The following is a 25,350-nucleotide window of genomic DNA, read 5'->3' as shown; positions in this document are numbered from 1 at the left end:
CTTGTCCCAAAGTCTGAGTCTGGCCAGGAGCACAGAAGGCCGAGTCCCATGGGTGGTAATCCTGCCTGCTTTCTGCACTTCAACATAAAGTCCTCCTCAAGACGGCCTGTGCTCTGCCTCTTGGCAACCAACAAGCCTGCACTTCGATAGGAGCCCTGAGACGTGGACTGGAACCCCAAAGGCAGCACATACCCTGCTCCTCAGCCTGCTGCTCGTTTCCTCTATATGGTTCCATTTGTAGCACGGTTGTTGCACTGAGGCTTGTGCGTGTCAGGCAAGGCCAAGCAGACTCAAAGAGCAACCAGCCACCTCTGCAAGGGTGTGCCACGAGCAGGTGGACCAGCCACCAACCTCACTCGCTGATGGACATGGTACATCAGTTCTTCTACCCTAAAGGTAGGGCCAAGAGGTAGACTACGGGCCGTCTTCAGGAGAACTTTATGTTCAAGTGCAGAAAGCAGGCCGCATTACCACCCAGGGGACTCGGCTACAGTGCCACACGAGCCCTGAGGCATGAACTGGTGCCATCTCCTTTATACAAAAATTAACTTAAGATGGATTAAACAGTTCAACATGCCATCTGATTTTCCTCAGGCCTCTGCTCCATCAGGTGGCGTCCACTCAGGTCGTGGGAATCAGGCCATTCCTGCGTCCTCGAATAGCTGAGGCTGCTGGATGGTGCACCTGCTGCAGGTGCCCCCTTGCAGAGGTGGCTGGTTGCTCTTTGAGCCAGCTTGGCCTTGCCTAGCATGCACAGGCCACAGCTACTTACACACTGCTCCAAATCAGCTTTTCCAGAGTCTAAGTCTGGCAAGGGCCACAGAAGGCCGAGTCCCCTGGGTGGTAATCCCGCCCGCTTTCTGCACTTGAACATAAAGTCCTCCTCAAGATGGCCTGTGCTCTGCCTCTTGGCAACCAACAAGCCTGCAGTTCCATAGGAGCCCTGAGACATGGACTGGAACCCCAAAGGCAGCACACACCCTGCTCCTCAGCCTGCTGCTCGTTTCCTCTATATGGTTCCATTTGAAGCAAGGTTGTTGCACTGAGGCTTGTGCATGCCAGGCAAGGCCAAGCTGGCTCAAAGAGCAACCAGCCACCTCTGCAAGGGTGTGCCAGGAGCAGGTGGACCAGCCACCAACCTCACTCGCTGATGGACATGGTACATCAGTTCTTCCACCCTAAAGGTAGGGCCGAGAGGCAGACCACAGGCCATCTTGAGGAGGACTTTATGTTCAAGTGCAGAAAGCAGGCAGAATTACCACCCAGTGGATGTGGCCTTCTGTGGCCTATAGTGCCATACGAGCCCTGAACCATGGACTGGTGCCATCTCCTTTATACAAAAATTAACTTAAGAAGGATTAAACAGTTCAACGTGCCATCTGCGTTTCCTCTGGCCTCTTCTCCATCAGTCATTAGGAGATGCCACTCAGCCTGTGGGACCCTGCTTCCTTGAGTAGCTGAGGTTGCTGGATGGTGCACCTGCTCCAGATGCACCCTTGCAGAGGTGGCTGATTGCTCTTTGAGCCAGCGTGGCCTTGCCTGGCATGCACAGGCCACAGCTACTTACATGCTACTATGAATTAGCTTGTCCCAAAGTACGAGTCTGGCCAGGATCACAGAAGGCCGAGTCCCATGGGTGGTAATCCTGCCTGCTTTCTGCACTTGAACATGAAGTCCTCCTCAAGACGGCCTGTGCTCTGCCTCTTGGCAACCAACAAGCCTGCAGTTCCATGGGAGCCCTGAGACATGGACTGGAACCCCAAAGGCGGCACTCACCCTGCTCCTGAGCCTGCTGCTCGTTTCCTCTATATGGTTCCATTTGAAGCACGGTTGTTGCACTGAGGCTTGTGCATGCCAGGCAAGGCCAAGCTGGCTCAAAGAGCAACCAGCCACCTCTGCAAGGGTGTGCCAGGAACCAGTGGAAGAGTGACCAACATCACTCGCTACTAGTCAGGGTACGTTAGTTTTTCTACCCTAGAGGTAGGGTCAAAATATCATCTGCTTTTCCTCAGGCCTCTGCTCCATCAGTCTTTAGGTGGCAGCCACTCAGGTTGTGGGAACCTGGCCATTCCTGCATCCTTGAGTAGCTGAGGTTGCTGGATGGTGCACCTGCTGCAGGTGCACCCTTGCAGAGGTGGCTGGTTGCTCTTTGAGCCAGCTTGGCCTTGCCTGGCATGCACAGGCTCCAGCTACTTACATGCTGCTCCAAATCAGCTAGTCCCAAAGTCTATGTCTGGCCAGGGCCACAGAAGGCCGAGTCCCCTGGTGGTAATCCTGCCCGCTTTCTGCACTTGAACATAAAGTCCTCCTCAAGACGGCCTGTGCTCTGCCTCTTGGCAACCAACAAGGCTGCAGTTCCATAGGAGCCCTGAGACATGGACTGAAACCCCAAAGGCAATGCATACCTTGCTTCTGAGCCTGATGCTTGTTTCCTATATATAGTTCCATTTTTAGCACGGTAGTTGCACTGAGGCTTGTGCATGCCAGGCAAGGCCAAGCTGGCTCAAAGAGCAACCAGCCACCTCTGCAAGGGTGTGTCAGGAGCAGGGGGAACAGATGCCAACCTCATTTGCTGCCGTTCAGGGTACCTCAGTTTTTCTACCGTAGAGGTAGGGTCCTAGTGCCATCTGCTTTTCCTTAGGTCTCACCTCCATCAGCCGTCAGGTGGCAGCCACTCAGGCTGTGGGAACCTGGCCATCCCGGCTTCCTTGAGTCGCTGAGGTTGCTGGCTGCTCCACCTGCTCCAGGTACACTCTTCCAGAGGTCGCTGGTTGCTCTTTGAGCCAGCTTGGCCTTGCCTGGCATGCACAGGCTCCAGCTACCTACACGCTGCTCAGTCAGCTCGCCCTGCCTTCGCCCAAATTCTACGTCTGGCCAGGGCCACAGAAGGCCGAGTCCCCTGGGTGGTAATACTGCCTGCTTCCTACGCTTGAATATGAAGTGCTCCTCAAGATGGCCTGTGGTCCGCGTCTTGGCAACCAACAAGCACGCATTGCCATATGAGGCCTGAGGCACTGACTGGAGCCCCAAAGGCAGCACACAGTCTGCTCCTGAGCCTGCTGCTCATTTCCTTTACGTGGCTCCATGTGTAGCACGTTTGTTGAACTGAGGCTTCCGCATGCCGGGCAAGGCCAAGTTGGCTCAAAGAGCAACCAGCCACCTCTACAAGGGTGTGCCAGGAGCAGGTGGACCAGCCACCAACCTCACTTGCTGATGGACATGGTACATCAGTTCTTCTACCCTAAAGGTAGGGCCGAGAGGCAGACCACGGGCCGTCTTGAGGAGGACTTTATGTTCAAGTGCAGAAAGCAGGCAGGATTACCACCCAGGGGACTTGGCCTTCTGTGGCCTACAGTGCCATATGAGCCCTGAGGCATGGACTGGTGCCATCTCTTTTATACAAAAATTAAAGATGGATTAAACAGTTCAACATGCCGTCTGTGTTTCCTCAGCCCTCTGTTCCATCAGTCATTAGGTGGAGGCCACTTAGCCTGTGGGAACCTGGCCATTACTGCTTCCTTGAGTAGCTGAGGCTGCTGGCTGGCCCACCTGCTCCAGGTGCACCCTTGCAGAGGTGGCTGGTTGCTCTTTGAGCCGGCTTGGCCTTGCCTAGCATGCACAGGCCCCAGCTACTTACACCCTACTCCGAATTAGCTTGTCCCAAAGTCTGATTCAGGCCAGGACCACAGAAGGCCGAGTCCCATGGGTGGTAATCCTGCCTGCTTTCTGCACTTCAACATAAAGTCCTCCTCAAGACGGCCTGTGCTCTGCCTCTTGGCAACCAACAAGCCTGCACTTCGATAGGAGCCCTGAGACGTGGACTGGAACCCCAAAGGCAGCACTCACCCTGCTCCTGAGCCTGCTGCTCGTTTCCTCTATATGGTTCCATTTGTAGCACGGTTGTTGCACTGAAGCTTGTGCGTGTCAGGCAAGGCCAAGCAGACTCAAAGAGCAACCAGCCACCTCTGCAAGGGTGTGCCACGAACAGGTGGAGCAGCCACCAACGTCACTCGCTGATGGACATGGTACATCAGTTCTTCTACCCTAAAGGTAGGGCCAAGAGGTAGACTATGGGCCGTCTTCAGGAGAACTTTCTGTTCAAGTGCAGAAAGAAGGCAGCATTACCACCCAGGGGACTCGGCCTTCTGTGGCTACAGGGCCACACGAGCCCTGAGGAATGAACTGGTGCCATCTCCTTTATACAAAAATTAACTTAAGATGGATTAAACAGTTCAACATGCCATCTGATTTTCCTCAGGCCTCTGCTCCATCTGGCGGCTTCCACTCAGGTTGTGGGAATCAGGCCATTCCTGCGTCCTTGAGTATCTGAGGCTGCTGGATGGTGCACCTGCTGCAGGTGCACCCTTGCAGAGGTGGCTGGTTGCTCTTTGAGCCAGCTTGGCCTCGCCTGGCATGCACAGGCCACAGCTACTTACACACTGCTCCAAATCAGCTTTTCCAGAGTCTAAGTCTGGCAAGGGCCACAGAAGGCCGAGTCCCATGGGTGGTAATCCTGTCCGCTTTCTGCACTTGAACATAAAGTCCTCCTCAAGATGGCCTGTGCTCTGCCTCTTGGCAACCAACAAGCCTGCAGTTCCATAGGAGCCCTGAGACATGGACTGGAACCCCAAAGGCAGCACACACCCTGCTCCTCAGCCTGCTGCTCGTTTCCTCTATATGGTTCCATTTGAAGCAAGGTTGTTGCACTGAGGCTTGTGCATGCCAGGCAAGGCCAAGCTGGCTCAAAGAGCAACCAGCCACCTCTGCAAGGGTGTGCCAGGAGCAGGTGGACCAGCCACCAACCTCACTCGCTGATGGACATGGTACATCAGTTCTTCCACCCTAAAGGTAGGGCCGAGAGGCAGACCACAGGCCATCTTGAGGAGGACTTTATGTTCAAGTGCGGAAAGCAGGCAGGATTACCTCCCAGTGGACTCGGCCTTCTGTAGCCTACAGTGCCACACGAGCCCTGAGGCATGGACTGGTGCCATCTCCTTTATACAAAAATTAACTTAAGAAGGATTAAACAGTTCAACGTACCGTCTGCATTTCCTCAGGCCTCTGTTCCATCAGTCATTAGGTGGAAGCCACTCAGCCTCTGGGAACCTGGCCATCACTGCTTCCTTGAGTAGCTGAGGTTGCTGGCTGGCCCACCTGCTCCAGGTGCACCCTTGCAGAGGTGGCTGGTTGCTCTTTGAGCCAGCTTGGCCTTGCCTGGCATGCACAGGCCCCAGCTACTTACACCCTACTCCAAATTAGCTTGTCCCAAAGTCTGAGTCTGGCCAGGAGCACAGAAGGCCGAGTCCCATGGGTGGTAATCCTGCCTGCTTTCTGCACTTCAACATAAAGTCCTCCTCAAGACGGCCTGTGCTCTGCCTCTTGGCAACCAACAAGCCTGCACTTCGATAGGAGCCCTGAGACGTGGACTGGAACCCCAAAGGCAGCACATACCCTGCTCCTCAGCCTGCTGCTCGTATCCTCTATATGGTTCCATTTGTAGCACGGTTGTTGCACTGAGGCTTGTGCATGCCAGGCAAGGCAAAGCAGGCTCAAAGAGCAACCAGCCACCTCTGCAAGGGTGTGCCAGGAGCAGGTGGACCAGCCACCAACCTCACTCGCTGATGGACATGGTACATCAGTTCTTCTACCCTAAAGGTAGGGCCAAGAGGTAGACTACGGGCCGTCTTCAGGAGAACTTTATGTTCAAGTGCAGAAAGCAGGCCGCATTACCACCCAGGGGACTCGGCTACAGTGCCACACGAGCCCTGAGGAATGAACTGGTGCCATCTCCTTTATACAAAAATTAACTTAAGATGGATTAAACAGTTCAACATGCCATCTGATTTTCCTCAGGCCTCTGCTCCATCAGGTGGCGTCCACTCAGGTCGTGGGAATCAGGCCATTCCTGCGTCCTCGAATAGCTGAGGCTGCTGGATGGTGCACCTGCTGCAGGTGCACCCTTGCAGAGGTGGCTGGTTGCTCTTTGAGCCAGCTTGGCCTTGCCTAGCATGCACAGGCCACAGCTACTTACACACTGCTCCAAATCAGCTTTTCCAGAGTCTAAGTCTGGCAAGGGCCACAGAAGGCCGAGTCCCCTGGGTGGTAATCCCGCCCGCTTTCTGCACTTGAACATAAAGTCCTCCTCAAGATGGCCTGTGCTCTGCCTCTTGGCAACCAACAAGCCTGCAGTTCCATAGGAGCCCTGAGACATGGACTGGAACCCCAAAGGCAGCACACACCCTGCTCCTCAGCCTGCTGCTCGTTTCCTCTATGTGGTTCCATTTGAAGCAAGGTTGTTGCACTGAGGCTTGTGCATGCCAGGCAAGGCCAAGCTGGCTCAAAGAGCAACCAGCCACCTCTGCAAGGGTGTGCCAGGAGCAGGTGGACCAGCCACCAACCTCACTCGCTGATGGACATGGTACATCAGTTCTTCCACCCTAAAGGTAGGGCCGAGAGGCAGACCACAGGCCATCTTGAGGAGGACTTTATGTTCAAGTGCAGAAAGCAGGCAGAATTACCACCCAGTGGACGTGGCCTTCTGTGGCCTATAGTGCCATACGAGCCCTGAACCATGGACTGGTGCCATCTCCTTTATACAAAAATTAACTTAAGAAGGATTAAACAGTTCAACGTGCCATCTGCGTTTCCTCTGGCCTCTTCTCCATCAGTCATTAGGAGATGCCACTCAGCCTGTGGGACCCTGCTTCCTTGAGTAGCTGAGGTTGCTGGATGGTGCACCTGCTCCAGATGCACCCTTGCAGAGGTGGCTGATTGCTCTTTGAGCCAGCGTGGCCTTGCCTGGCATGCACAGGCCACAGCTACTTACATGCTACTATGAATTAGCTTGTCCCAAAGTACGAGTCTGGCCAGGATCACAGAAGGCCGAGTCCCATGGGTGGTAATCCTGCCTGCTTTCTGCACTTGAACATGAAGTCCTCCTCAAGACGGCCTGTGCTCTGCCTCTTGGCAACCAACAAGCCTGCAGTTCCATGGGAGCCCTGAGACATGGACTGGAACCCCAAAGGCGGCACTCACCCTGCTCCTGAGCCTGCTGCTCGTTTCCTCTATATGGTTCCATTTGAAGCACGGTTGTTGCACTGAGGCTTGTGCATGCCAGGCAAGGCCAAGCTGGCTCAAAGAGCAACCAGCCACCTCTGCAAGGGTGTGCCAGGAACCAGTGGAAGAGTGACCAACATCACTCGCTACTAGTCAGGGTACGTTAGTTTTTCTACCCTAGAGGTAGGGTCAAAATATCATCTGCTTTTCCTCAGGCCTCTGCTCCATCAGTCTTTAGGTGGCAGCCACTCAGGTTGTGGGAACCTGGCCATTCCTGCATCCTTGAGTAGCTGAGGTTGCTGGATGGTGCACCTGCTGCAGGTGCACCCTTGCAGAGGTGGCTGGTTGCTCTTTGAGCCAGCTTGGCCTTGCCTGGCATGCACAGGCTCCAGCTACTTACATGCTGCTCCAAATCAGCTAGTCCCAAAGTCTATGTCTGGCCAGGGCCACAGAAGGCCGAGTCCCCTGGTGGTAATCCTGCCCGCTTTCTGCACTTGAACATAAAGTCCTCCTCAAGACGGCCTGTGCTCTGCCTCTTGGCAACCAACAAGGCTGCAGTTCCATAGGAGCCCTGAGACATGGACTGAAACCCCAAAGGCAATGCATACCTTGCTTCTGAGCCTGATGCTTGTTTCCTATATATAGTTCCATTTTTAGCACGGTAGTTGCACTGAGGCTTGTGCATGCCAGGCAAGGCCAAGCTGGCTCAAAGAGCAACCAGCCACCTCTGCAAGGGTGTGTCAGGAGCAGGGGGAACAGATGCCAACCTCATTTGCTGCCGTTCAGGGTACCTCAGTTTTTCTACCGTAGAGGTAGGGTCCTAGTGCCATCTGCTTTTCCTTAGGTCTCACCTCCATCAGCCGTCAGGTGGCAGCCACTCAGGCTGTGGGAACCTGGCCATCCCGGCTTCCTTGAGTCGCTGAGGTTGCTGGCTGCTCCACCTGCTCCAGGTACACTCTTCCAGAGGTCGCTGGTTGCTCTTTGAGCCAGCTTGGCCTTGCCTGGCATGCACAGGCTCCAGCTACCTACACGCTGCTCAGTCAGCTCGCCCTGCCTTCGCCCAAATTCTACGTCTGGCCAGGGCCACAGAAGGCCGAGTCCCCTGGGTGGTAATACTGCCTGCTTCCTACGCTTGAATATGAAGTGCTCCTCAAGATGGCCTGTGGTCCGCCTCTTGGCAACCAACAAGCATGCATTGCCATACGAGGCCTGAGGCACTGACTGGAGCCCCAAAGGCAGCACACAGTCTGCTCCTGAGCCTGCTGCTCATTTCCTTTACGTGGCTCCATGTGCAGCACGTTTGTTGAACTGAGGCTTCCGCATGCCGGGCAAGGCCAAGTTGGCTCAAAGAGCAACCAGCCACCTCTTCACGGTTGTGCCAGGAGCAGGTGGACCAGCCACCAACCTCACTTGCTGATGGACATGGTACATCAGTTCTTCTACCCTAAAGGTAGGGCCGAGAGGCAGACCACGGGCCGTCTTGAGGAGGACTTTATGTTCAAGTGCAGAAAGCAGGCAGGATTACCACCCAGTGGACTCGGCCTTCTGTGGCCTACAGTGCCATATGAGCCCTGAGGCATGGACTGGTGCCATCTCCTTTATACAAAAATTAAAGATGGATTAAACAGTTCAACATGCCGTCTGTGTTTCCTCAGCCCTCTGTTCCATCAGTCATTAGGTGGAGGCCACTTAGCCTGTGGGAACCTGGCCATTACTGCTTCCTTGAGTAGCTGAGGCTGCTGGCTGGCCCACCTGCTCCAGGTGCACCCTTGCAGAGGTGGCTGGTTGCTCTTTGAGCCAGCTTGGCCTTGCCTGGCATGCACAGGCCCCAGCTACTTACACCCTACTCCAAATTAGCTTGTCCCAAAGTCTGAGTCTGGCCAGGAGCACAGAAGGCCGAGTCCCATGGGTGGTAATCCTGCCTGCTTTCTGCACTTCAACATAAAGTCCTCCTCAAGACGGCCTGTGCTCTGCCTCTTGGCAACCAACAAGCCTGCACTTCGATAGGAGCCCTGAGACGTGGACTGGAACCCCAAAGGCAGCACATACCCTGCTCCTCAGCCTGCTGCTCGTATCCTCTATATGGTTCCATTTGTAGCACGGTTGTTGCACTGAGGCTTGTGCATGCCAGGCAAGGCAAAGCAGGCTCAAAGAGCAACCAGCCACCTCTGCAAGGGTGTGCCAGGAGCAGGTGGACCAGCCACCAACCTCACTCGCTGATGGACATGGTACATCAGTTCTTCTACCCTAAAGGTAGGGCCAAGAGGTAGACTACGGGCCGTCTTCAGGAGAACTTTATGTTCAAGTGCAGAAAGCAGGCCGCATTACCACCCAGGGGACTCGGCTACAGTGCCACACGAGCCCTGAGGAATGAACTGGTGCCATCTCCTTTATACAAAAATTAACTTAAGATGGATTAAACAGTTCAACATGCCATCTGATTTTCCTCAGGCCTCTGCTCCATCAGGTGGCGTCCACTCAGGTCGTGGGAATCAGGCCATTCCTGCGTCCTCGAATAGCTGAGGCTGCTGGATGGTGCACCTGCTGCAGGTGCACCCTTGCAGAGGTGGCTGGTTGCTCTTTGAGCCAGCTTGGCCTTGCCTAGCATGCACAGGCCACAGCTACTTACACACTGCTCCAAATCAGCTTTTCCAGAGTCTAAGTCTGGCAAGGGCCACAGAAGGCCGAGTCCCCTGGGTGGTAATCCCGCCCGCTTTCTGCACTTGAACATAAAGTCCTCCTCAAGATGGCCTGTGCTCTGCCTCTTGGCAACCAACAAGCCTGCAGTTCCATAGGAGCCCTGAGACATGGACTGGAACCCCAAAGGCAGCACACACCCTGCTCCTCAGCCTGCTGCTCGTTTCCTCTATGTGGTTCCATTTGAAGCAAGGTTGTTGCACTGAGGCTTGTGCATGCCAGGCAAGGCCAAGCTGGCTCAAAGAGCAACCAGCCACCTCTGCAAGGGTGTGCCAGGAGCAGGTGGACCAGCCACCAACCTCACTCGCTGATGGACATGGTACATCAGTTCTTCCACCCTAAAGGTAGGGCCGAGAGGCAGACCACAGGCCATCTTGAGGAGGACTTTATGTTCAAGTGCAGAAAGCAGGCAGAATTACCACCCAGTGGACGTGGCCTTCTGTGGCCTATAGTGCCATACGAGCCCTGAACCATGGACTGGTGCCATCTCCTTTATACAAAAATTAACTTAAGAAGGATTAAACAGTTCAACGTGCCATCTGCGTTTCCTCTGGCCTCTTCTCCATCAGTCATTAGGAGATGCCACTCAGCCTGTGGGACCCTGCTTCCTTGAGTAGCTGAGGTTGCTGGATGGTGCACCTGCTCCAGATGCACCCTTGCAGAGGTGGCTGATTGCTCTTTGAGCCAGCGTGGCCTTGCCTGGCATGCACAGGCCACAGCTACTTACATGCTACTATGAATTAGCTTGTCCCAAAGTACGAGTCTGGCCAGGATCACAGAAGGCCGAGTCCCATGGGTGGTAATCCTGCCTGCTTTCTGCACTTGAACATGAAGTCCTCCTCAAGACGGCCTGTGCTCTGCCTCTTGGCAACCAACAAGCCTGCAGTTCCATGGGAGCCCTGAGACATGGACTGGAACCCCAAAGGCGGCACTCACCCTGCTCCTGAGCCTGCTGCTCGTTTCCTCTATATGGTTCCATTTGAAGCACGGTTGTTGCACTGAGGCTTGTGCATGCCAGGCAAGGCCAAGCTGGCTCAAAGAGCAACCAGCCACCTCTGCAAGGGTGTGCCAGGAACCAGTGGAAGAGTGACCAACATCACTCGCTACTAGTCAGGGTACGTTAGTTTTTCTACCCTAGAGGTAGGGTCAAAATATCATCTGCTTTTCCTCAGGCCTCTGCTCCATCAGTCTTTAGGTGGCAGCCACTCAGGTTGTGGGAACCTGGCCATTCCTGCATCCTTGAGTAGCTGAGGTTGCTGGATGGTGCACCTGCTGCAGGTGCACCCTTGCAGAGGTGGCTGGTTGCTCTTTGAGCCAGCTTGGCCTTGCCTGGCATGCACAGGCTCCAGCTACTTACATGCTGCTCCAAATCAGCTAGTCCCAAAGTCTATGTCTGGCCAGGGCCACAGAAGGCCGAGTCCCCTGGTGGTAATCCTGCCCGCTTTCTGCACTTGAACATAAAGTCCTCCTCAAGACGGCCTGTGCTCTGCCTCTTGGCAACCAACAAGGCTGCAGTTCCATAGGAGCCCTGAGACATGGACTGAAACCCCAAAGGCAATGCATACCTTGCTTCTGAGCCTGATGCTTGTTTCCTATATATAGTTCCATTTTTAGCACGGTAGTTGCACTGAGGCTTGTGCATGCCAGGCAAGGCCAAGCTGGCTCAAAGAGCAACCAGCCACCTCTGCAAGGGTGTGTCAGGAGCAGGGGGAACAGATGCCAACCTCATTTGCTGCCGTTCAGGGTACCTCAGTTTTTCTACCGTAGAGGTAGGGTCCTAGTGCCATCTGCTTTTCCTTAGGTCTCACCTCCATCAGCCGTCAGGTGGCAGCCACTCAGGCTGTGGGAACCTGGCCATCCCGGCTTCCTTGAGTCGCTGAGGTTGCTGGCTGCTCCACCTGCTCCAGGTACACTCTTCCAGAGGTCGCTGGTTGCTCTTTGAGCCAGCTTGGCCTTGCCTGGCATGCACAGGCTCCAGCTACCTACACGCTGCTCAGTCAGCTCGCCCTGCCTTCGCCCAAATTCTACGTCTGGCCAGGGCCACAGAAGGCCGAGTCCCCTGGGTGGTAATACTGCCTGCTTCCTACGCTTGAATATGAAGTGCTCCTCAAGATGGCCTGTGGTCCGCCTCTTGGCAACCAACAAGCATGCATTGCCATACGAGGCCTGAGGCACTGACTGGAGCCCCAAAGGCAGCACACAGTCTGCTCCTGAGCCTGCTGCTCATTTCCTTTACGTGGCTCCATGTGCAGCACGTTTGTTGAACTGAGGCTTCCGCATGCCGGGCAAGGCCAAGTTGGCTCAAAGAGCAACCAGCCACCTCTTCACGGTTGTGCCAGGAGCAGGTGGACCAGCCACCAACCTCACTTGCTGATGGACATGGTACATCAGTTCTTCTACCCTAAAGGTAGGGCCGAGAGGCAGACCACGGGCCGTCTTGAGGAGGACTTTATGTTCAAGTGCAGAAAGCAGGCAGGATTACCACCCAGTGGACTCGGCCTTCTGTGGCCTACAGTGCCATATGAGCCCTGAGGCATGGACTGGTGCCATCTCCTTTATACAAAAATTAAAGATGGATTAAACAGTTCAACATGCCGTCTGTGTTTCCTCAGCCCTCTGTTCCATCAGTCATTAGGTGGAGGCCACTTAGCCTGTGGGAACCTGGCCATTACTGCTTCCTTGAGTAGCTGAGGCTGCTGGCTGGCCCACCTGCTCCAGGTGCACCCTTGCAGAGGTGGCTGGTTGCTCTTTGAGCCAGCTTGGCCTTGCCTGGCATGCACAGGCCCCAGCTACTTACACCCTACTCCAAATTAGCTTGTCCCAAAGTCTGAGTCTGGCCAGGAGCACAGAAGGCCGAGTCCCATGGGTGGTAATCCTGCCTGCTTTCTGCACTTCAACATAAAGTCCTCCTCAAGACGGCCTGTGCTCTGCCTCTTGGCAACCAACAAGCCTGCACTTCGATAGGAGCCCTGAGACGTGGACTGGAACCCCAAAGGCAGCACATACCCTGCTCCTCAGCCTGCTGCTCGTATCCTCTATATGGTTCCATTTGTAGCACGGTTGTTGCACTGAGGCTTGTGCATGCCAGGCAAGGCAAAGCAGGCTCAAAGAGCAACCAGCCACCTCTGCAAGGGTGTGCCAGGAGCAGGTGGACCAGCCACCAACCTCACTCGCTGATGGACATGGTACATCAGTTCTTCTACCCTAAAGGTAGGGCCAAGAGGTAGACTACGGGCCGTCTTCAGGAGAACTTTATGTTCAAGTGCAGAAAGCAGGCCGCATTACCACCCAGGGGACTCGGCTACAGTGCCACACGAGCCCTGAGGAATGAACTGGTGCCATCTCCTTTATACAAAAATTAACTTAAGATGGATTAAACAGTTCAACATGCCATCTGATTTTCCTCAGGCCTCTGCTCCATCAGGTGGCGTCCACTCAGGTCGTGGGAATCAGGCCATTCCTGCGTCCTCGAATAGCTGAGGCTGCTGGATGGTGCACCTGCTGCAGGTGCACCCTTGCAGAGGTGGCTGGTTGCTCTTTGAGCCAGCTTGGCCTTGCCTAGCATGCACAGGCCACAGCTACTTACACACTGCTCCAAATCAGCTTTTCCAGAGTCTAAGTCTGGCAAGGGCCACAGAAGGCCGAGTCCCCTGGGTGGTAATCCCGCCCGCTTTCTGCACTTGAACATAAAGTCCTCCTCAAGATGGCCTGTGCTCTGCCTCTTGGCAACCAACAAGCCTGCAGTTCCATAGGAGCCCTGAGACATGGACTGGAACCCCAAAGGCAGCACACACCCTGCTCCTCAGCCTGCTGCTCGTTTCCTCTATGTGGTTCCATTTGAAGCAAGGTTGTTGCACTGAGGCTTGTGCATGCCAGGCAAGGCCAAGCTGGCTCAAAGAGCAACCAGCCACCTCTGCAAGGGTGTGCCAGGAGCAGGTGGACCAGCCACCAACCTCACTCGCTGATGGACATGGTACATCAGTTCTTCCACCCTAAAGGTAGGGCCGAGAGGCAGACCACAGGCCATCTTGAGGAGGACTTTATGTTCAAGTGCAGAAAGCAGGCAGAATTACCACCCAGTGGACGTGGCCTTCTGTGGCCTATAGTGCCATACGAGCCCTGAACCATGGACTGGTGCCATCTCCTTTATACAAAAATTAACTTAAGAAGGATTAAACAGTTCAACGTGCCATCTGCGTTTCCTCTGGCCTCTTCTCCATCAGTCATTAGGAGATGCCACTCAGCCTGTGGGACCCTGCTTCCTTGAGTAGCTGAGGTTGCTGGATGGTGCACCTGCTCCAGATGCACCCTTGCAGAGGTGGCTGATTGCTCTTTGAGCCAGCGTGGCCTTGCCTGGCATGCACAGGCCACAGCTACTTACATGCTACTATGAATTAGCTTGTCCCAAAGTACGAGTCTGGCCAGGATCACAGAAGGCCGAGTCCCATGGGTGGTAATCCTGCCTGCTTTCTGCACTTGAACATGAAGTCCTCCTCAAGACGGCCTGTGCTCTGCCTCTTGGCAACCAACAAGCCTGCAGTTCCATGGGAGCCCTGAGACATGGACTGGAACCCCAAAGGCGGCACTCACCCTGCTCCTGAGCCTGCTGCTCGTTTCCTCTATATGGTTCCATTTGAAGCACGGTTGTTGCACTGAGGCTTGTGCATGCCAGGCAAGGCCAAGCTGGCTCAAAGAGCAACCAGCCACCTCTGCAAGGGTGTGCCAGGAACCAGTGGAAGAGTGACCAACATCACTCGCTACTAGTCAGGGTACGTTAGTTTTTCTACCCTAGAGGTAGGGTCAAAATATCATCTGCTTTTCCTCAGGCCTCTGCTCCATCAGTCTTTAGGTGGCAGCCACTCAGGTTGTGGGAACCTGGCCATTCCTGCATCCTTGAGTAGCTGAGGTTGCTGGATGGTGCACCTGCTGCAGGTGCACCCTTGCAGAGGTGGCTGGTTGCTCTTTGAGCCAGCTTGGCCTTGCCTGGCATGCACAGGCTCCAGCTACTTACATGCTGCTCCAAATCAGCTAGTCCCAAAGTCTATGTCTGGCCAGGGCCACAGAAGGCCGAGTCCCCTGGTGGTAATCCTGCCCGCTTTCTGCACTTGAACATAAAGTCCTCCTCAAGACGGCCTGTGCTCTGCCTCTTGGCAACCAACAAGGCTGCAGTTCCATAGGAGCCCTGAGACATGGACTGAAACCCCAAAGGCAATGCATACCTTGCTTCTGAGCCTGATGCTTGTTTCCTATATATAGTTCCATTTTTAGCACGGTAGTTGCACTGAGGCTTGTGCATGCCAGGCAAGGCCAAGCTGGCTCAAAGAGCAACCAGCCACCTCTGCAAGGGTGTGTCAGGAGCAGGGGGAACAGATGCCAACCTCATTTGCTGCCGTTCAGGGTACCTCAGTTTTTCTACCGTAGAGGTAGGGTCCTAGTGCCATCTGCTTTTCCTTAGGTCTCACCTCCATCAGCCGTCAGGTGGCAGCCACTCAGGCTGTGGGAACCTGGCCATCCCGGCTTCCTTGAGTCGCTGAGGTTGCTGGCTGCTCCACCTGCTCCAGGTACACTCTTCCAGAGGTCGCTGGTTGCTCTTTGAGCCAGCTTGGCCTTGCCTGGCATGCACAGGCTCCAGCTACCTACACGCTGCTCAGTCAGCTCGCCCTGCCTTCGCCCAAATTCTACGTCTGGCCAGGGCCACAGAAGGCCGAGTCCCCTGGGTGGTAATACTGCCTGCTTCCTGCACTTGAACATAAAGTCCTCCTCAAGACGGCCTCTGCTCTGCCTCTTGGCAACCACGAAGTCTGCGCTTCCATAGGAGCCCTGAGATGTGGACTGGAACCCCAAAGGCAGCACACACCCTGCTCCTCAGCCTGCTGCTCGTTTCCTCTATATGGTTCCATTTGTAGCATGGTTGTTGCACTGAGGCTTGTGCATGTCAGGCAAGGCCAAACAAGCTCAAAGAGCAACCAGCCACCTCTGCAAGGGTGTGCCAGGAGCAGGTGGAACAGCCACCACCCTCACTCACTGATGGACCTGGTATATCAGTTCTTCTACCCTAAAGGTAGGGCCGAGAGGTAGACCACGGGCCGTCTTGAGGAGAACTTTATATTCAAGCGCAGAAAGCAGGCAGGATTACCACCCAGGGGACTCGGCCTTCTGTGACTGCAGTGCCCACGCGCCCTGAGGCATGAACTGGTGCCATCTGCCTTATACAAAAGTTAAGATGGATTAAACAGTTCAACCTGCCATCTGCTTTTCCTCAGGCCTCTGCTCCATCAGGTGGCATCCACTCAGGTTGTGGGAACCAGACCATTCCTGCGTCCTTGAGTAGCTGAGGCTACTGGATGGTGCACTAGCTCCAGGTGCACCCTTGCAGATGTGGCTGGTTGCTCTTTGAGCCAGCTTGGCCTTTGCCTGGCATACACAGGCTCCAGCCACTTACACGCTGCTCTTAATCAGCTTGTCCCAAAGTCTAAGTCTGGCCAGGGCTACAGAAGGCCGAGTCCCCTGGGTGGTAATCCTGCCTGCTTTCTGCACTTGAACATAAAGTCCTCCTCAAGACAGCCTGTGGTCTGCCTCTTGGCAACCAACAAACCTGCAGTTCCATAGGAGCTCTGAGACATGGCTGGAACCCCAAACGCAGCACATACCCTGCTCCTGAACCTGCTGCTCATTTCCTCTATATGGTTCCATTTGTAGCACGGTTGTTGCACTGTGGCTCTTGCATGCGAGGTAAGGCCAAGCCGGTTCAAAGAGCAACCAGCCACCTCTGCACGGGTGTGCCAGGAGCAGGTGGAACAGATGCCAACCTCATTTGCTGCCGTTCAGGGTACCTCAGTTTTTCTACCATAGAGGTAGGGTCCCAGTGCCATCTGCTTTTCCTCAGGTCTCAGCTCCATCAGCTGTCAGGTGGAAGCCACTCAGGCTGTGGGAACCTGGCCATCTCAGCTTCCTTGAGTAGCCTATGTTGCTGACTGGTCCACCTGCTCCATGCGCACCCTTCCAGAGATGGCTGGTTCATCTTTGAGCCAGCTTGGTCTTGCGTAGTATCCACAGATACCAGCTACCCACTCGCTCCTCCAAATCAGCTTGTCCTGTCTTGGTGCTAAATTCTAAGTCTGACCATGGCCACAGAAGACCGAGTCCCTGGGGTGGTAATCCTGCCTGCTTTTTACACTTGAACATGAAGTCCTCCTCAAGAAGGCCTGTGGTCCGCATCTTGGCAACCAACAAGCATGCAGTACCTCAGGACCCCTGAGGCACTGACTTGAGCCCCAAAGGCAGCACATACCCTCCTCCTGAGCCTGCTGCTTGTTTCCTCTACATGGCTCCATTTGTAGCACAGATGTTGCACTGAGGCTTCTGCATGCCGGGAAAGGCCAAGTTGGCTCAAAAAGCAACCAGCCACTTCTACAAGGGTGTCCCAAGAGTCGCTGGATGAGTCACCAACCTCACTTGCTGTCGGTCAGGGTACATCAGCTCTTCTACCCTACAGGTAGGGCCCCAGTGCTATCTGCTTTTCCTGAGGACTCTGCTCCATCAGCCATCAGGAGGCAGCACCTCAGGCTGTAGGAACCTGGCCATCCCTGATTCCTTGACTGGGTGAGGTTGCTTGATGGCCCACCTGCTCCAGGCGTACCCTTGCAAATGTGGCTGGTTGGTCTTTGAGCCAGCTTGGCCTTGCCTGGCATTCACAGGCTCCAGCTACCTACACACAGATACTCCGAGTCAGCTTGTCCCAAATTCTAAGTCTGGCCAGGGCCTCAGAAGGCCAAGTCCCCTGGGTGGTAATCCTGCCTGCTTTCTGCACTTGAACATAAAGCCCTTCTCAAGACGGTCTGTGGTCTACCTCTTGGTAACCAACAACTCTGCAGTTCCATAGCAGACCCGAGACATGGGCCCCAAAGGCAGTGCACACCATGCTCCTGAGCCTGCTGCTCATTTCCTCTATATGGTTCCATTTGTAGCACGGTAGTTGCACTGAGGCTTGTGCATGCCAGGCAAGGGCAAGTTGGCTCGAAGAGCAATCAGCCACCTCTGCAAGGGTGTGCCAGGAGCAGGTGGAACAGATGCCAACCTCATTCACTGCCATTCAGGGTACCTCAGTTTTTCAACCCTAGCGGTACGGTCCCAGTGCCATCTGCTTTTCCTCAGGTCTCACCTCCATCAGCCGTCAGGTGGCACCCACTCGGGCTGCGGGAACCTGACCATGCCGACTTGTTTTTTTGTTTTGTTTTGTTTTTTGTTTTCTTGGGGTTTTTTTGTTTTTGTTTTGTTTTGCATTGTTGTTGCATTGTTGTTGTTTTTGCAGCCACAGGAGATTCAGCCAATTCAGATGCCTTGCTACCCACAATTTGGAACATTCCTTTGGATTTGACCAAGTCAGGAAGAGATGGGAGAAAAATGAAACAACAACAATAAAACCCCAAACACAAACAGAGTTCAGCAAAACTAACAAATGCATAATCCATATGATTACTGAGTGTTCTAATGGTAAGGAGAAATTAAAAGCAGCTGGTGGGTAATCTTACATTTTAGTCATCAAGGAAATATTTTAAGACAAAACTCTAATTCAGCTACTTACCTGGAAATAAGGTTCAGGCTAGTCATCGTTCTCTGCCCTCTTAGAAGCTGGAAAAAACTTACACTCACCTTCCCTTAAGAAGCTGAAACTCAGGAAAGGAGGTGCCTGCTCTCCATCGTCATGGAAGCAGGAAAACTTGCCATCCTTGTTGGAAATGAGTAAAACTTTAGAAAAGAGATATACAACAAAATCAACCATAGATCTCAACCAAATTTTGGGAGATCAGAGGCTCTCTGTTAAGCTCCCCAACCTCAGCAAATTATCGTCTTGGTTTGGGCAATAAAGATAGCCCAGGTTGGTATCAAGCAATAATGAGATTTCTCAAAGGTCAGGACCACCTTTGTAATGTCCTCTTTTTATCTTTAATGGTAGTCTGTTTTGTCAGAAACTAGGAGTGCAACACCTGCTTTTCTCTGTTTTCCATTTGCTTGAAAGATTTTTTTCCATTCCTTTATTTTGAGCCTATGTATGGCACTGCATGTGAGATGGGTTCTTTGAAGATGGCGTACTCCAATGGGTACGGTTCTTTATCCAGCTTGCCCCCATGTCTTTCAATTGGAGCGTTTAGCCCATTTACATTTAAGGTTAGTAATGGTACATGTGGATTTGATCCTATCATTATGTTGTCAGATGGTTATTTTGCAGACTTGTGTATGTGGTTGGTTTTTAGCATCACTGGTCTGTGTACTTCAGTGAGTTTTTGTAGTGGCTGGTGGTGGTGTTTTCTTTCCCTATTTAGTGCTTCCTTCAGGAGCTCTCATAAGGTAGATCTGGTGATACTGAATTCCCTCAGCATTTGCTTGTATGAAAAGGATCTCATTTCTCCTTCACTTATGATGCTTAATTTTGCTGAACATGAAATTCTAGGCTGAAAATTCTTTTCGTCAATAGCAGTTGGTGTAGGCTGGGGTGGGTGCTGCACTCCCCTGTGCTGTCAGGGCAAGTACAGCAAAATCAGGTCTCAGAGGAGAACTCTTTCAAAAGTGAACCCCCACCACAGCACAGCTGCTCTACACAAACGTGGCCAGACTTCTTTTTTAAGCAAGTCCCCTTTTTAAAGAGGGGAACTCTCAGACCTGATCTCTGCTGGGCAATATTGTACATGAGATGTGGCTGGTCTAACCTCAGCATTCCTAAAGTGCTGGGATAAAGTGTCTCATGAGAGCAAGTGGACCCTAGAGAGAGCTGTCCCTGCCCTCTGGGCTCCACATCACCTGACTTGCTGCTCCATCACTTTGCTCCTCTCCTGGGTGCTCCATCCCAGAGACATGTGAGTTAGCAATCACTAGTGTAATCAGTCCAGGATGGAGGGTCTGTGCTGTGGGCCCAAGCCAGGGTTGCTTGTCTGGTGATGAGCAGTGGAGGGCATGTCATGCACATGGGAGATGGACTGGCTTGCTCCAATAAACTGCAGCTTATTGGAGGTGTTGTCAAGGCACTTAGGGTCTTTGCTCCCTTGATATTCTGAGGGTAGCAAGGGCAGTTCCACTGCAGAGACCGTGGCAGAAAGGATTTCATTGGCTCCTGGAAGCTGTCCAGGGAACTAGCAGTTGCTGCTCGCTTGACAGCTCTGGTGTGGGCTGGCTAGAGACCCAGGCCAGGAGGACCTGCCCATCAAGCAGACAGTCTGGCCACTTTTCTGTAGGGCTGCTGTGGTATGCTGGGGGTCCTCTCCCATCCCTAATTGCCTCGTATTTTCCAGGGAAGATGATAGCCTGCCCCTTCCTCTGGGAGCTCTGTACCACTGAGGTGCGAACTTGTTGCCAATCTGAACACACCTGTGAGACATGTCTGGAGGCAAGTGGAGAAGTCTTACCTAGTCAGGAGAAAGAACAGGGACTTGCTTTAAAAAAACATCTGGCCACATTTTTGTAGAGCAGCTGTGCTGTGCTGGGGGTTCACTTCAGCCCCTGGTTGCCTCAGACACTCTGAAGCCCTAAGGCTAAAATGGCTGAGTCACCCAAACAGTAAACAGTCTGGTTCTCCCCCTGGGAGCTCTGACTCAGGGAGGCCTGAGACCTCTGTCGGCCAGAGAACAGCAGTCAAGGTAGCCGGAGACCCTGGTTGAAAGACTTCACCCGCTGACCAGAAATGGGGTCGGTGACTGACGTAAACAAGAGGCTGGCCACATTTTCGTAGCATGGCTGTGCTGTGGTACCTCTTCCATCCCTTGTCAGCTTGGGCTCTCCAAAGCCTGCAGGCCAGAACAGCTAGTCATCCAAAAAGCAAAGGAGGTGGCCTGTCCCTCTCTCTGGGAGCTCTGTCCCAGGAACATTTCAAATTTCCACTGGCCAAGGAATGCTGGCGGGGGTAGCTGGAGGCCCCAGGTGGGAGGTCCTGTCCAGTGAGGTGGAACAGGATCAGGGCCCTGCTTACAGAAGCAGTCTGGCAGTGGTCTGGTAAAGCAGCTGCTCTGTGCTGCGGGATCTCTTCTGTCCCTGGTCGGGGCAGGCTGGAACGACTAAGTTGCCTGAACAGGAAAGATGGTGGCCTGCTCTATCTTTTCTCTCAGAGTTAATCTTGTTTGATGGAGCTTAATTTTCAGCCTGTTGATTTTACTTTCTACATTAGACTTGTTCAGAAAGAATCTGTTATATTTTAGGTTAGATATATGAGAATTCACTGTTTTCTGTAAATAAACCTGTTCATGTCTTGTTCTCTGGAAAGAAGTCTCTTTTAGCTATCTGACTTTGGTCACAGTCATGTAGAGCAGTAGCCAGTCCACAATGACATAACTGAATTTCCATTTCCAGTGTTTCCTTGGTGTGTCTTACATTGTCCAGAACTGAGCATTTTATTCTCAGTTGTCAAAATGCTAAGCTGTTCACTGTATTGAAATACTGTGCTTCCTCATTCAATTTTTTTAAGGTGTGCACGTTCATCCAATTCTTCTCAAGTCAGAGTACAGGTAAGCCCTGGCTGCCTCCAGCCACTCTCAGGGAGACCAAAAGCTTTCATACACCCCGAGTTGGGGTACAAAAAAGGGGGCCATGAAAACTGTTCAAAATGAAACAAAATCAAAAAGTACTCAGGCGAAGATTTTAAAAATTTTGCATTACATAATTTACATGAAAGCAATGCTATCATCTCCCCTGTGTGAACTCGGGAGAGGACTGGGCCATTCTCCTTAGAGAGAAGTGGGGTGGCTTTTAGGAGGGCAAGGGGCTTCCTGAAACAACGCATCTCACAATATTTGGAATGACTATTGAAAAGAAGAACAATGTACAATCAGAGTCCTCAGCCACATTGTAGAACTTTGGGGGATGCTCACTCCAACCAACTGCTGTCACCTTCAGCATTCCAGTTTTTAAATCCTAAGTCAAGTCAATTAAAAAAAAAAAAAATTGAAACAATAAAACAAATAAAGCCATGCCAATCTCATCTTGTTTTCTGCGAAGTTTGGTTTTGTCAAGAAAGGGTGTAACGCAACTAAGTCACAGTCCACCTAGAAGCATTTGCGGTGGACAATGGAGGGGCCTGACTCATCATACTCCTGCTTGGTGATCCACATCTGCCGGAAGGTGGACAGCGAGGCCAGGATGGAGCCACCGACCCACACGGAGTACTTGCGCTTCGGTGGAGCAATGATCTTGATCTTTATTGTGCTGGGCGCCAGGGCGGTGATCTCCTTCTGCATCCTGTCGGCCATGCCAGGGTACATGGTGGTGCCGCCAGACAGCACTGTGTTGCTGTACAGGTCTTTGCGGATGTCCACGTCAGACTTCATGATGGAGTTGAAGGTAGTTTCGTGGATGCCACAGGATTCCATGCCCAGGAAGGAAGGCTGGAAGAGCGCCTCGGGGCAGCGGAACCGCTCATTGCCGATGGTGACGACCTGGCCATCGGGCAGCTCGTAGCTCTTCTCTAGGGAGGAGCTGGAGGCCGCTGTGGCCATCTCCTGCTCAAAGTCCAGGGCGACATAGCACAGCTTCTCCTTGATGTCACGCACGATTTCCCGCTCAGCGGTGGTGGTGAAGCTATAGCCACGCTCCATGAGGATCTTCATGAGGTGGTCAGTCAGGTTCCGGCCAGCCAGGTCTACGCGCAGGGTGGCATGGGGGAGGGCATTCCCCTCATAGATGGGAACACTGTGGGTGACCCCGTCACCGGAGTCCATCACGATGCCAGTGGTACGGCCAGAGGTGTACAGGGACAGCGCTGCCTGGATGGCCACGTACATGGCTGGGGTGTTGAAGGTCTCAAACATGATCTGGGTCATCTTCTCGCGGTTGGCCTTGGGGTTGAGGGGGGCCTCGGTCAGCAGGATGGGGTGCTCCTCGGGAGCCACACGCAGCTCGTTGTAGAAGGTGTGGTGCCAGATCTTCTCCATGTCGCCCCAGTTGGTGATGATGCCGTGCTCCATGGGGTACTTCAGGGTCAGGATGCCTCTCTTTCTCTGGGCTTCGTTGCCCACATAGGACTCCTTCTGACCCATGCCCCCCATTAAGCCCTGGTGCCTGGGGCGCCCCACGATGGAAGGGAAGACAGCCCGGGGGGCATCGTCGCCCGCAAATCCAGCCTTGCACATGCCGGAACCGTTGTCAATGACAAGCACCGCGGTATCATCATCCATGGTGAGCTCATTCAACTGCATAGCCTTTAAAAGATCATCATTCTCTTTTTTCGTGCTTTCAATTTCCTCCAAATATTTCTCTTCTCTTAGCTGGCTCTGATGTTTCATCGTGTCTAGCTCCAGTCTTAGCATGGCAATTTCTTCCTGCAACGTACTATTTTCATGCAAGAGATCTTTTTCTTTCTTAGGACAAGGAGAAAGCTAAATAAACAAAGGGAACTTTTAATTAGCACTCAATAAAATGACATATCATGATTTCTTCTGAAATTAAAAAATAACATGTGTATTTGTATAATGAAAGAATCCCCATAGTGGACATTTAACTGGAAAAAAAATTGGACAAAATTTCAAACCTAATAGAGTGTAAATTCCCAAAATTTTAAGTATTTATTTAAAGACTATGAAAAATAAATCACTAGAGGATTTTAAAGAATCTCAGAATTTATAAAGCCTTTCTCTGAGTTACAAAAAAACCCAGAGGTTAAATTCTTTAAGTTCCTTTTACTGAAGAACATTTTACTGATATTCTACATTTCTAATATTTTTATACTCAGTTATAAGAGTGACATTTATTCATAACGGTTAAATCTAAGCATTGTACCCTTCCACAATGTACACATCTGCATCTAAGCACTGTACCCTTCTACCCTGTACACATCTGCATCTAAGCATTGGACTTCTACATGCAACACTGAACTCATTTAAGATCACGATTCTTAAAAGGAGAGGTCAAAAAATATATACAAGATGCAGGATTTTCCCCAGGTCTCCTGATGCTACTTCTAGTGATCCTCCACAAAATCACAGTTACTTCTATGGTGTAAATACATAAATACAAAAGAAGCCTTTTATTTCAAACTACGAATGGTAAATAAGATGGAACTTAGAGAGATTTTCTTAGAAATCACGAGATTATTTGCCATTGCAATAACTTTTCTTTCCTCTTTACAATGTTTGAAACAGTAGTAAGTGTGAAATAGGGGAAATACACTGAACTATTTCTCTAGGAACAAAATATTTATCAATAAATTATCAATAAATGTGTATCATGGCATGTCATTGTTTTCAAAGCTCTTTGCATTGAAATGAGAAACTTCTCAGAGCAAACAGTTCCTCTCTGAAAAAGCAAGGATAATGACATCCACAATGTGGCCTCTGACCCAGCTATACATTTCCGACTTTCCTATCAGTGAAAATAATCAATTCACTTCTCTATTAATATTTTCAAAAAATAAACCCATGTCCAAAAACTAGAAAATTTGTTTTTACTAGCGAAATTTATTTTTGATATTGGAAAGATCATCAATTCTGATGAAAAATATCAAATGCTTCTCCTTTGGATTGAGGCCATTGCTCGACTGCTGCAGGCAAATGGAGTTGAATTCAGAACATAGCTTTATCCTATATGTACATATGTAGATATATGACAAAGGATATATAGAATATATACACACATATATGAGACTTAAAAATCCTTTATATTTCCAAAATATATCATGTTTTAAATATATACATATATGAAAAATTTGAAAATAACTAAAGAAAATACCTCAGAATTCATTTTCTTTTCAGTCACTTCTATCTGCTCTTGTTTATTAGTCAGAATCTCATCTTGTGATATTCCAGTGTTCTGTTCTTCAGAAACTTGCTTCTGAGTATCATTTTGTTCATCACTAGAAGAAATTTTAATTTTCATGAAATACTGGAGGTGTCTCTAAAATGATCTACAGGGCACAATGGCGCCATCAGACGTCATTCACACGATGTATATCTGCACATGAATCCTAGACAAGGCAAAGGGGTCTCACATCTGTTAACCCAGCTGCCCCAACCATGTTGGCACCAGGGACTGGTTTTGTGGAAGATAATGTTTCCAGGAACCTGAGGTGGGGGATGGTTCCAGGATGATTCAAGCACATTACATTCATTGTGCACTTTATTTCTATTATTATTCATACATAATGAAATAATTATATAACTCACCAAAATGCAGAATGAGTGGGAGCCTCAGCTTGTTTTCCTGCAACTAGATGGTCCCATCTGGGGGTGACAGGAGACGGTGACAAATCATAAGGCATTAGATTCTCATAAGAAGTGAACAACCTGAATCCCCTGCATGAGCAGCTTACAACAGGGTTCGAGTCACACTCCTATGACAATCTAATGCCACCGCTGATCCAACAGGAGTAGGAGCTTGGGTGGTAATGGGAGATTTGATAAATGAAACAGTAAAGTCTCAGAAGTTACAAATTAAATGAATACCATCAGTAGCACCACTATACACCAACTACGACCAAGCTGAGAGTCCTTATCAAGAATCCAATCCCTTTTACAAAGGCTGCAAAAAAGTGTGAAATACCTAGGAATATACTTAATGAAAAAGGTGAGTGATCTCTATAAAGATAACTGGAAAACACCACTGAAGAAAATAATAGATGAT

The 25,350-nt window shown here is 51.6% G+C and overlaps 2 protein-coding genes across 3 annotated transcripts in view; one reads left to right on the top strand and one right to left on the bottom strand.

Annotated features, from left to right (window-relative positions):
- The window catches only part of LOC105472068 (ankyrin repeat domain-containing protein 30B-like), a 539,363-nt gene that overhangs the window by 370,706 nt on the left and 143,307 nt on the right, over positions 1-25,350 (top strand). The gene's annotated exons all lie outside the window — the stretch shown is intronic.
- LOC105473130 (actin, cytoplasmic 1-like) overlaps positions 21,694-25,350 on the bottom strand; it is a 30,900-nt gene continuing 27,243 nt past the window's right edge. For both annotated transcript variants that reach the window (XM_071070083.1, XM_071070084.1), the window contains exons 10-11: positions 24,460-24,583; positions 21,694-23,111 (exon numbers count right to left, since the gene is read on the bottom strand). In XM_071070083.1, coding sequence (XP_070926184.1) covers positions 21,783-23,111; positions 24,460-24,583 — 1,453 coding nt within the window. In that variant the 3' untranslated portion in view covers positions 21,694-21,782. The remainder of the gene's footprint in view (positions 23,112-24,459; positions 24,584-25,350) is intronic.

The sequence above is a fragment of the Macaca nemestrina genome, chromosome 9, assembly GCF_043159975.1.
Source record: "Macaca nemestrina isolate mMacNem1 chromosome 9, mMacNem.hap1, whole genome shotgun sequence".
Taxonomy (NCBI): domain Eukaryota; kingdom Metazoa; phylum Chordata; class Mammalia; order Primates; family Cercopithecidae; genus Macaca; species Macaca nemestrina.
Note: the sequence above shows the minus strand (reverse complement) of the source record. Positions and strands in the feature narration are given on the sequence as shown.